Source organism: Chrysochloris asiatica, unplaced genomic scaffold (genome assembly GCF_000296735.1).
Source record: "Chrysochloris asiatica unplaced genomic scaffold, ChrAsi1.0 scaffold00074, whole genome shotgun sequence".
NCBI classification, from domain to species: Eukaryota; Metazoa; Chordata; class Mammalia; order Afrosoricida; family Chrysochloridae; genus Chrysochloris; species Chrysochloris asiatica.
In genome coordinates, this window is record NW_006408592.1 from 12,367,075 (window position 1) to 12,379,860 (window position 12,786).

Below are 12,786 nucleotides of genomic sequence, written 5' to 3' on the forward strand. Positions count from 1 at the left end.
ACCATCAGCACCACAAAAATATACACAATAAAATGGCTACAATCAATGCATGCCAATTGACAATTACACTGAACATCAGTGGATTAACTGCACCACTCAAGAAACAGAGAACAGCAAAATGGATAAGAAAACATGATCCTCCAATATGCTATCTACAGGAAATACACCTTACCTAAAAAGACAAACACAGATTAAAAATTAAAGTATGGAAAAAACTGTATCAACTAATGGCAATAAAAAATGAGCAGGAGTGGCAATATGAATTTATGATAAAATAAGACTTTCAGAAAAAAACAAGCAGTGATAAAGGACAGTATCTCATGTTTAAAGGGTCAAGTTAACAAAAAGATCTAACTATAATATCCAAAAGGAGCTCTGGCAGCGTAGTGGTTACGAATCGGGCTGCAAACCACAATGTCAGCAGTTCGAAACTACCAGCTGCTCCACAGGAGAAAGATGAGGCTTTCTGCTCCTGTAAAGATTTACAGCCTCGGAAACCCTGTTCAGGGTCGCTATGGGTCAGAACCGACTCGATGGCACTTAACAACAACAACAACAGGTGTACTGGCTCCAGCCTACAAGCGTGGTGTTGCCTTGTGTTCTCACTGTCCCTGGGATGTAACACATTGGGGTTTGGAGATAGTACTTACTGCCCCTCCTCATGGTGGTCTATGTGGCCAACCAAGCTGCAAGAGCAGAGAAGGCTGTGAGGCAAAAGGACCGAACTCTGAGTCCCAGGTCTCAGTTCCAGTTATCTCACTTGCCTCCTGTATGACCTCAGAGGTGTCATTTCACCCCTCTGAGCCTTGCTCTGCCAACCTACAAAACGGAGATGATACTGCTGACTTTGTAGGGTTGTTGGAGGAATAAAATTGAAATGAGATATTAGCTCCTAGAACAGTGAATAATAAACCTATGGTGGGTTTTCCATAGAGAGCAGCTATTAGACAAGAAGGCTTCAAAAAGGTTGTAGGAAAATTCTATTGTCATATTAATTTCATTTTTCCAGGAACTTTGTGAAGCCTGCTCGTACTTTTACTTGCATTAAGTGCCATCAAGTCAGTTCTGACTCATAGTGACCTTGTATACGGTTTCTGAGAAGTGGTTGGTGGGTTTGAACTGCTGACCTGGTTAGCAGTTAGTCCTGTGCTTATCCTATAGTGCCATACCTGGAACCCATATTTGAGTAGCTTAAAAAAAAAAAAAAAACTCCCAACATTATCTCGACACCTCAACTTCCTCATTCGTAAAATGGAAATAACACTGCCTTAGTCACATAGCCTATTTTGAAGATCCTTATAGAAACTGTGTGGCACTGTAGAATAAGCACAGTACTGCTAACCGGAAGATCAGTGGTTCGAATCTACCAGCTGCTCATTGGAAACCCTATACAGGTACTTAACAACAACAACATAACAACTCACAAGTTTAATATTGTTCCCATTTTACAGAAGAAAAGAGATTCAGAGAGCTTCAAATTTTTAGCCAAAGTGCCATGAGAGAGTCTAGAATTCAGATACTCAGATTCTCAAGACCTGTTCAGAGCCAGAGGGAAGGCCCGAGGCAGGGCTGAGCCCAGAAGTTGGCTTTCTGTAATCAATCCTTCTCCTGGTGCTTGCAACAGACTGAAGCCACCAGTGGTCACTTCCGAGTCTAGAAGACAATTTCAAATCAGTACCTTGTTAGAACCAGTTCACTGCAGGGTGACAAAGAGGAGTGACAGCAATCCTAAAAGTATCAGAAATTAGGATCTAATATGCACTCGTGTGAATGATGTCCCTTAGAGGGCATGGTTGAAATCAGAAAGGGTGTCTGTCTGCACTCTGGGTTAGAAATCGGTAACTTCACAAAATGCTGTGCTGCCCTCAGTGTGCCTGGAAGAAAGAAGAGAACTCCCCACTGGCTTCTTTGGGGCCCCCTCTTTGAGAATCCCTTATCACCCAGGCACCTCCACTGTTAAAGGATCACATCACTGCAAATATGGTCCCAGAGCCAGTACCATCAGCGTCAAACTGGGTACTTGGGGGAAATGCATACTCCTGACCTGCTGACTCAGAATCTGTGGGGATGGCCTAGCAATCCACAGCATAATTAATCCATAATCCATAATTACCAATCAGAGTTATGATGCCATTGCTTTAGAAAACTGTGGCCAAAAATGCTTGATTTAATTTTGTTTTTTCTTTTTGGGTTATCAAAGTGAGCATTCCTATCTACTGTTTAAAAGCAAATATATAGGCAGCACCAAGGCGGAAAGAAATCATGACAGATAAAACTCAAACACCTGTGTTGAACCTTGCTCGTTCTTTGGAAAGTCCTCTCACATTTCAGCTTCCTTTTCTTGCCTCTTCACATCTCAGCTTCCTTCGTCTGTAAAATGGGATAATGCTGCCTTCCTCACATAGTCTCTTTTGAAGATTTCAGATAATGAATGTGACTTGCCTAGCTTAGTGCTTGCTGCATAATCAGTCCTCATCAGTGACAGCTGTGATTTGATACACACAGCTGTCAGAGATTCAGGTTTGGATGGAGGACTCTCCCACTGATGCTCTGTGCCAGGTGTGCCCCTTACACATGTCGCTTGTACTTAAACCCACCGCCTGGAAACCGTGGCCCACTGGTCTCACACATAGCTGCACCAAACAGCTACTTTGTGTTCTCTACTGCCCGCCTTCATCGGTGCATGAACTCATTGCTTCATTCATGTCTCCATGTGTGCGTAGAAACCTAGGCAAGCAGCCATTCCTAGGGACATTGCAGGACAACCTCATTGAGATGGACATTCTCAGCGCCACCCGCCATGATGGGGCTTACAGTGACGGGTAGGTGACATCCCCATGCTCCTCCTCTCTGTGTCTACTCCCCCCGCGACTCCTGCACTTGCATGCAAACCCTGAGACCTTTCCCTGGGACCTCTCGGGGGAGACAGTGTCCCATTGCATGTCCATCCCCAAGTCCATGTTCACTTATCAAGAGTTTATCCTCAGACTATTCTGTCCCCCAACATATTAACAGCATCCTTGTTAATATGCAGCTTCTGCCATCTCATTGGCTGCCTTTGCCATTTTGAAAATCATCTCATGGAGCAATGTTTTAGGTAGCACAGGCCCTTTGAGTCTGTATTCTGTAACCTGAAGCTTCTTAAATCTCAGTAGGGATGGGGCTACCCTGAAACTGGGAGTGAGACTTCCCAGGCTGTGTGTGCAAATCCTCCAATGGCCATGGTTAAAGCCAAGCTGAGTAGGATTTCCTGACACCTAGATTGGCCACAACCATGTGCGCCGACTGTCCCCTGCTTCCCCTTAGGACTGTCTGGGCTGTAGGATACAGTGCCCATTTGCCCTCCAAGCAGCTTTCACCAGGACCTCAGACGTCAGCATTCTGGCTTCTGAACACAGTTCTCTGAAAGCATTGGCCGCCATTGACTGTGTAGCGTTACTGGGGGGCTCTTGGCTATGGCGGAGCTTCATGATAGTGTCTTGGCTCCAACTCCTACAATACCCCCTTGAAAAAAGAGGGTATCTATTCCTTAATCAAGGTACACTGGCAAAGCATTATTGGAGGGAGAAGAATATTCTAGGTTCTGTTATCTCCAGAGAGCAGAATAGAATGCGAGATAGTTTCCAAGTTACTGTAATACCGTTACAAAACAGGTAGCTTATTCCTTAAGAAACAACATCCCAGCCCCATCCCTTCCCATGAAAAAGATCCCAAGGCCCAGTCGGTGATGCCTTCTGCCGTAGCTTGGGTAGTTTTCCCCCCTGGTAGGGCTGCCCCATTCATGTTCCGTGACAGCGTGTCTTTGTGTGCTGTTTTTGTGGTCTGGTACTTGGGGCTCCTTTTTTTCCATCCCCTCCTGTCTTTTCTGTGGTAACTGTTTCTCCAGGCTCCTCTGCATGCTTCTTCTTCTCCTGGTTTGTGGAGAGTTCCTGGTAACCAGCAGCCCCTCATGCCCTCACGCTTCTCTCCACCCACAGGCACTTCCTCTTCAAGCCGGGAGGCACCTCCCCGCTCTTCTGCACCACGTCACCTGGGTACCCACTGACGTCCAGCACAGTGTACTCTCCTCCGCCCCGACCCCTACCCCGCAGCACGTTCGCCCGGCCAGCCTTCAACCTCAAGAAACCCTCCAAGTACTGTAACTGGAAATGTGCAGCCTTGAGTGCCATCGTCATCTCAGCCACACTGGTCATCCTGCTGGCTTACTTTGTGGGTAAGCACCTCCCTTAGCCCAGTTTCCCTCCACTCCCCTCTTGGCCCAGAGGACTTCCACCAAGTCACCCGTGGGCACTGAAGGTAGCTTTCCAACATGGCAGACAGAGCACCAAGGGTGAGCCAAACAGCCTTGGAATGCTGGGCTGACGTGCACCCGGAAATCTGTCAGTGGTCCGCCCTTCCTCCCCACCACGCTTCTGCATGCTAACAGAGATGTGCTCATAACCAGAAAGAAACCTTAGCATCTCTTCTGCCGTGTGCTGGATTGTTGCACACCTAGCATTGAGGCATAAACATTCTCTTAGGTTGAGCCTTTGAGGGAAGTGTTACTACAAATGAAATGACAAGTTGGCGAGGCTGGGTCAGAGGCAGGACTCTCCCGCTGGTGCCACATAGCTGAGAAGAAGATGGAGTTAGAGGGAAACTGGCAAAGACTGCATTGGGCTGACCTCAATCCAGGAAAGCATGTCTGGAGGGTCCAGAGTTAATCCTCAGTCAGGAAACCAGGGAAATCCTCACTGAGGAGCAGAGGGTCCCAATGAGCAAAAAAGAGCTCAGCAGAGGAAAGCACTGACTGGGCGCTGCTTCTCTGGTCTCAGAGCACTTCCCACAGATTAGAAACTTCTTCTGATCCTGCTAAAACAGGTTGGCTCCCACCGGGCAGCCATTCCATGTATTGGTAACACCGTCTGGTTACTTCTCACCTCTCTCTTGGGCCTTCTCCCAGAGAAGATATTAATCTGACGAAATCTGTGCATTGTGTAGCATTTACTGCCTTTAGGTAAAACAGCCTATTGATAAAGGCATACAAAGAGAGAGTGCTTCAATTCTCAATGTCATTTCTACCCCTCAGATTCCGGGTGAGATTCTAAGGTTTAACATAGGTCAGGGGTGGCTTGAGAAGGCCTTGAACCCTTGTTAAAGGATTCGGAAATAATTTTGTAAGCAAAGGGCTTTGTTGTGGTGCTGGTGATGGTAGTTTTTTGTTTTGTTTTATTTTGGTTCTCATTTTGTTTCAACAGATTGAAACAAAACTAGTGGAAGAGGGAAAAGTGCCTTTCAATGTGAAAACGAACTTTGTAGCAAGCTGGAGGAAAAGATCTGTGTTGAGACGTAGTAGGTTCTCAGTTACTAAAAATGCTGAAAAGAGCAGGGGTTAATAGAATGTGGAGAAGGAATTTGAGCAGGAATGAGTGGGAGTGATTGATGTCAACTATAAGGCCACTTCTCTCTGAAGATGCCTGAATTTTATTGAAACAAGTACTCAGGAAGATGACAATGCTGCAGATAGGGAGGTCTCCACCATAGGATAAGTACTCAACTACAAGGTTAGTTTGAGCCACAAGGCGTCACTTAACAACAGTAATAAACTTCCTCTCATGTGTCAGGTCTTTTTTTACCTTCGGGAAGATTGACTTAGCCCTAAGACCAGGCTGGCATATATGTTTCATCTTTGCTTCTCTTTGACATAGTGGTTTCTTCTTAGAACACTATGTTGAGAAGGATTCTGAGGCCATATTCAGATTCAATGAGAAAGCGTCTCTGTGATTGATTAGTGATGTCTGTGGTGGTCAGGAGTGTGGAGAACACCGATGCCGTGGTGCCTGGTATTGGTCTTTGCTGCTTTAAGTCACTGAATAAGGAACAGCCAAACTTTGCGAGGTCAGAACCTATCCAGGCTCTCTGAGAGAAATGTCACTGAATTGAGATACAGGTGAGGGTTATGGGGTTTCAATGACCTTTTGATACCACCAATGGTGTGTCCTCACCAACCATTGGCACGGACTGTGCTTTTAACTGACATTATTATATTTCCTAAATGAGGAAACTGCTGGACAGATAGTTAAGACCCTTTGAGAAAGTGTCTTTGCTAAGTGTCAAGTAGCTTACTATATATAGCCATCAGCTTGCTTTGCATTAAAGTTTTAAGGTTTATACCGAACCTAGTTCAGGTAGAAAGAATAAATGCTTACACGATATAAAAAGTGCTCTCCTGTTTTCAATCCTCTGGGCTTCTTTCTTCTAATAAGAAGACATAATCAGTCTTTGTCCTCAGATAGAAGCCGGTGCAGGAGATAATGAGCTCCTTGTCATAGGGTGGGTGCAAACAGAGTCTTGATGACCACTTAACAAGAATGAGACTCAAGCACCGACTAGATGGCTCAAGTTGTCTCCTAACATTGATAGTCTTTGATCTACGGCTTTATAAATGCTACTGTTTCATTCAGCAAACCAAGTGGAGTACTTGCTTTGATCCAGACATTGTGCTAAGTGCTAGGGCTAGAGAATGAAGATACGCTCCCTACCCTTGAGGTATTCATAGCTTAAAAGATTCAGCTGTGTAAGCAGGCGAGTATGAAACCGTGACTGAGGCAGCTGTGGAAGTACCCAGCCCTCCCGAGAAGGAAAGAGGGCATATTAGCGTTAGCAAATATGCATTAACTCAGCTCGAGCATACATGAAGGAAGCGTAGTCCAAATTGAGGGAACTTCCAAAGGCTTGAAAGAGGGTGGTTTAAAGCAAAGACATTTCCTTTGGAGGAAGCATTTGAGGGGTGTCGGGGAAGGGACACGGATGGAGTTAATATAGCTAATAATGTAGTTAATAATGGTCACATTATGCAGTCAGTGTAGAGGCCAAATTAAGGCCCTTATTGGATGAGCAATGGGAAGACACTGAAGGATTGCAAGCAGTGGTAGGACACAGTCCGATTTCATCTTAGATAAATCAGGGGAGAGGACGGCTAGAAGGGCGACCTGTAAGGGAAGTATTGCAGTAACCTGGTCAGGAAAAACAGGAGACCTGAACTAAGACAGTGATGATGTATGAAGAGGAAGGGGTGGGTCGATCTGAGAGCAACTTAGGAGCATTTGTGTCTCTCGTTAGGAATGGTCAGTTCATCAATAACATGTCCTTGGCAAGAATAATCGTATATCCTTCTGATGAAATTCTAACTCCAAAACCGGGAGTAGTGTATCTTTCATTCAAGGAAGAGAAGATCCTAGGACCATCAAGAGGGAAGAGCATGAGCGGAGCGTAGGATCCCAATCAGAGAAGCAGTGACACCAGAGACAATAGCAGAGGTTTGGGCATAGAGAGATAGAGCAAGGATTGGGTCAGATTGGCAAGTCCTTTAGTACCCCGAGACTCAGCAAGCTGTTGGGGAAGAGGTTAGACCCCTGGATTCCATTCCTAACTCTGCCACATAGCAGCTGTATACCTTTGGGCAATCACTCATTTTTCTGAGCCCCCTGATTCTTCACCTAGAAAATAGGCACCGCTCATTTCATCTGCAAGGTGTTTGTGAGCTCCGAGTAAGCTAATGTGGCTGAGCGGGAGGCATCCTGATTGCTTGGTCTCCTCCAGTTGCTGGGGGCAAGGGACGTACATCTTGTTGGTTGGTCATAATTACAGGCTGTGATGACTAACTTGTAAGGAACTATCAATTATTAAAAATCAAATTAATTGTCTCAGCAAAGCACAAATATCCTTAACAAAGACTCTTTCCAGCAGACCAACTGATCTAATCAACAGGCAAAAGCACAGATATTTAATTAGATTTTTGATGAAAAATTGTGTTTAATTTCAAGTATAATCAATTATTAATTACTGTAATGAGTGAGTCTGACTGGGTTTACTAATTAACTCATTTAAAAATTATGAATAACCTTTTCATTTGTAATTATTTTCTACATCCTATCAAGTTCCAGATAAGAATTGTATTGCTTCACCAGCAGAGGGGAAGGCAAAAACAAAGGGTTGAAAAGAATTTTTCTTTCTCCAGTATCTGCTCCAGGCTGCCATATCTAAATGGTAACCATGACAAATCTATTTGAAGTTAAGTTTCTTAGTTGGAAAGTTTCTTGAGAGATGAGCAACCAGTGACCTTTCACCTGCAGAGACATTTGCAGCTATTTTCTTAGGAAGATAGAGACACTAGAGCTAGTGGCTGCCACACACAAAGGTTGCCTTGCCTCAGAACTTGCCTCCAGACCATCTCCTCTAGCCCTGGAAAGATAACTTGTCCTGATGGCCCTGGATAGGAATCCTAAGGAGGAGAGTCATGTAGCCAATAGGGTCTCTTCAGAGGAAGAAGACCTATTTGCCTCCAAAATATATTCACTCAGAAAGGCAGCCTCTGAGCTTTAACTTTGCATTGCTTAATCACTTCTTCCTGTTAGCAACATTGATAAGTCCTTGTTAGTCTTCGTTGGACCACGTGTTTTCTTTTTCTGTAGTAAAGGAAGCATCTGTCCATAGGACAAGATGAGGAGAGAATGATACAAGGGGGCTTCAAGATGCTCGTGGAAACATGGATTGCAAAGATAATGCAATTTACCCACAAACTTTTTGAAGTTCCGTGTAAGGGAAAGACTATTTACAGGTTAAATCAGCAAGCTTGTCAAGCCATGGTGATCATACCTTATTTCATAGCATTTAATGGTTTTTAAGATCTTCTCAAGGGTAACAACAATTGTGAGGATGGTTCAGGAACGGGCAGTGTTTCATTCAGTTATGCATAGAGTTGCTTTGAGTCAGAACTGACTCCTCAGCGCCTAAAAACTACAACAAAAATACTTTCACTCCAACATAAAGGCCGTGTGGCTGGTAATAGAAATAACAGAGGTGACCGCTTATCATTACTAATAAGATGGGTGAGTTTTGTTTGTATGTATATATATGTTATATATACGTCCACATACTCCTTTCTGTTCAGTGAACACTTGCTCATTGAATCCTCCTAACATCCCTTTGAGCTGTTATCATTTTACAGCTGCAGACACTGAAATCCATTGACCAGAACTTATCCCACTGCTGTATGTTAAACGGCCAAACTGTGATCCACCCAGCTGCAGGTTCTTTCACTCTTAAGACATTGCTTCTGTCATACGTAGGGTTGCTATGAGTCAGAATCGACTCTATAGCACCTAACAACATTCTCTTTTGAATTCAGTCTTAAACTTGATGCAACAACCCTTCCATTTAAGTACTTGGACTTTTGTTTTGTTTTGTTTCTTTAACAATGTGCCCAGCTTGGCCAAGCGCATATGTACCTCATCTCCCTGAACCCTCATAGCAATTCAGTGAGACAAATATTATTTTCAGTAATTTCTAGAAGAGAAAATTAAAGCTCAGAGATGCTAAGCAGCTTCACAGCGTCACTTGGCCAATAAATTACATACCTGAGATGTACTACATGAATCTTTGACATTCCAAAGACATACTCTTGGCCACTATGTTTAAGATCCTGGATTTAAAGCAAAGAGGTAGAATCAGAAGATCCTACTTTAGGCCATAGACCATTTCCTAGCTATGTGATATTGTGTCAGTGACTTCTCTGAGCCCAAGTCTCCACTTTCCTTGTGGTCCTTGTAATGAACCTAGTTGGGATGATTAGCCCTGTTTTACAGGAGAGGAACCTGGGCAGCACCATGATTGGAAGTATGGACTCTGAAATTAGGCTGCCTGCTTCTAAATCTCGATTCTGCTGCCCTCAAGCTCTGTGACCTTAGGCAAGTTTACTCTGCCTCATGAAGCCTCAGTGACCCCATCTAGGAAATAAAGTAATAATCACCATATCACAGGGCTTTTGGGAAATTCTAGTAAGATAATTTGCATAAAGCACTTTGCCCACTAGCATAGAGTAAGCAGTACATTAAAGTGAGATGGTGGTGGTGGTTGTGTGCTGTGGTGTCGATTCTGACGCTTAGCAACCCTGTACAAGGTTTCTGAGAAGCATTTGGTGGATTTGAACTGCTGACCTATGCTGAAGCCTAGGTTTCCTATGCCTTAAATCTTTATGGGAGCAGAACGCCTCATCTTTCTCTCGTAAAGTGACAGACTTGGTGGTTGGCAGCCCAGCTCATAACAGCTCATCATCCACTATACTACCAGGATTCCAAAAGTGAGATACTGTTACTGTTAATCATATTATTGGTGTTGTTAAGTACCCTCTAGTCAGTTCCGACTCATAGCAACCCCATAGAGGGTTTCCGAGGTTATAAATCTTTGTGGAAGAAGGAAACCTTGTGAGTTCAAATCACTGACCTCGTGGTTCACAGTCCAGTGTTTACCCTACAGAGCCACCACTCTCCCCTATAGTAGTATTGTTGTTGTTGTTGATAAGTGTCGGAGAGTCAAATCTGACTCATAACGACCCTGTACAAGGTTTCCAAGAACAGCTGGTAGGTTTGAACTGCTGACCTTGTAGTTAGATTTGAAGTTCAGTGCTGATCCTACAGTGCCACACCTGTAATAATTCTAGTACTGTTAGTACCACACTTAAGGGATTACGCATCTTAGTAGCTTCCAAAAAGACCTGGACTAACCCTGTCTCATAGCAGTACCTACTGGTTCCCCAGACTTTGTTCGTCACAGGACAGCTGACAGAATGACCAGGGAGATCTGTCAGAAAATATTTGTAGGACTGTCTCGCTGTTCTGGGGAAGCAGCCGCAAAAAGACTCAGTACCGGAAAAACGCTAGGACAAAAGTAGATTTTTGCTTCTCTGACAGTTGCCTCTGCCCACATAAAAAGGATGGCTTCTCTCACATTCTGAACATCTTTGCAAAAAGCAGACACTGGGTGCCACGGAAGAACTCTGGATTAACAACTTGAGGGTTCTTTAAGCCAGGCCTTTGAAACAGGAGATGAAAAACGCTTGTTAATAATATGGAAACCAGGAATTAATTTGTATTTAAACAGAGACTGAGATTATCCTGAGATGGTATTCTTTCCATCATTAGTTCCAGGTCCACCCTCAGGGTGAAAGCGTCATCCACAGTGATCTCTCTGAGGCAAGGTGGTATTTTCATTAGAAAAGGAGACAGGATTCAGAGTTTGATCAACTGGGTGAAAATCACTGCTCTGCCCTCACCAGTTGTGTACCTGTAGTGATGGTTGGTTTCCTCCCCTGCAAAGTAGGAAGAATAACAGTTCTTACAGTTATGAGGATTATGTGAGATGATGCTGAAAAAACAGATGATATTGAAAAATACAGACATAGATTAGATAAAGGAGTGTCTTGCTGGGGAACCTGGCAAATTGTCATTCCGCCTCTTTGGGCCTCAGTTGTGTTACCCCTGGTGATCCTGTAATGGCCTTCCCAGTCTGTAGTTCTTCACCAATAGGAAATTACACCAGACCCAAAGGATGGGGTCACACATGTGGGCTACAGCAGCCTCAGGGTAACTACAGTGAAGCAGTCCAAAATACTCTATAGCAATGAAGGTTTTTAAGAATTAACTTGCATTTTACACTCCTCCTGAAGCAGATTATCAACTGCAAAAAAACAAAAGCCTCACCATTGCACTATTGATACCCTTGCTTGAAGTGGTGATAGTGTAGTTTATAAGTGAAAATGTTCCTAAGCTTAATTGTTGCTCTTCAAAAGACAGCTATTAGAGACCTGTGCATATTGAAATATCACTGCAGTTGTTGGTTCAGAAGAGCCTGGGTCATCCATTTCTTGAGGTTATCTGGGTAGTGTTGACAGGAGGTAGACTTAATAGTGGGATGTGCATAGAATGATGCTGGCTTTCCCAAGATGCCTGATGTTTCACAACCCAAACTTGACTTCACATAGTAGCAATCCAGTTAGAATGGCTACTAGGCTCTTTTCCTTTAGGGCCGGGATGGGGAACCTTTTTTCTGCCAAAATTCATAACATCATTCGCAGGCCATACAAAATTAACAACTTAACAATTAGTCTACTCTATTTGGTCAAACATTTAATTAACTCACTTCTAATGTGGAGTCCTGGTGTGGGCTAATGCGTCAGACTGCAAAGTCATTTGAACTGCAAGGTCGGTGGTTCAGGTTCACCAGCTGCTCCTCGGAAACCCTGTACAGGGCCGCTATGGGTCAGAATCGACTTGACAGCACTTAACAACAACAGTGTGATGGCAGGAGTCCTGGGATGGTGCTTTATGGATAATGCACTGAACCACAAGGTGAATTTGAACTGTGAGGTTGGTTCAAACCCACCAGCCGCTCCTCAGAAACCCTATACAGAGTCTTTGTGAGTTGGAACGGACTTGATGGCAATTACAAACAACCAATGTGATGGCTGGAACTGCAGTTGCCTTGGCAGGGCCAGACCAAGGGCCAGATGTTCCCCACCTCTGCTTTAGGGCACTGTTGCTAAAGGCCCCCAATCTCCTACTGTCTTATTCTCTGCTGCGTATACACTCTCTAACACAAAAGTGACACAAGATAGCTGTGCTTCGAAGGACTTGGCTGAACCAAAGACCTTGCGGATGATGAACTCTGCCAAGAATAAATAGTGTAGGCACAAGAAGAACTGGATGGGCAAAAGCAGAAGGGCAGAAATGTGCATTTTAGGTCCTGAGACTCAGATAGCGGTGAAATGAACATGAGATGAGTAGGGAGAGCATTAGCGATAGAGGCCAGGGTGATTGTCAAGCCCTCCCCCTCAATTACCTCCATCTGGTGCAGGTCATGCAAGATCTCAGATGCCATTTGCTTCGTAAGCATGAACCTGTTGCACTTTGGACCTGCATGTTATTAGTGAGTGAGAAGGCTCATTTTCTCTCGTTTCTCTTCGACTTC

General features: G+C 44.2%; 1 protein-coding gene across 1 annotated transcript in view; it reads left to right on the forward strand.

Annotated features, from left to right (window-relative positions):
• The window catches only part of TENM4 (teneurin transmembrane protein 4), a 543,700-nt gene that overhangs the window by 232,094 nt on the left and 298,820 nt on the right, over positions 1–12,786 (forward strand). The window contains exons 4-5 of the mRNA XM_006864983.1: positions 2,724–2,822; positions 3,978–4,213. Coding sequence (XP_006865045.1) covers positions 2,724–2,822; positions 3,978–4,213 — 335 coding nt within the window. The remainder of the gene's footprint in view (positions 1–2,723; positions 2,823–3,977; positions 4,214–12,786) is intronic.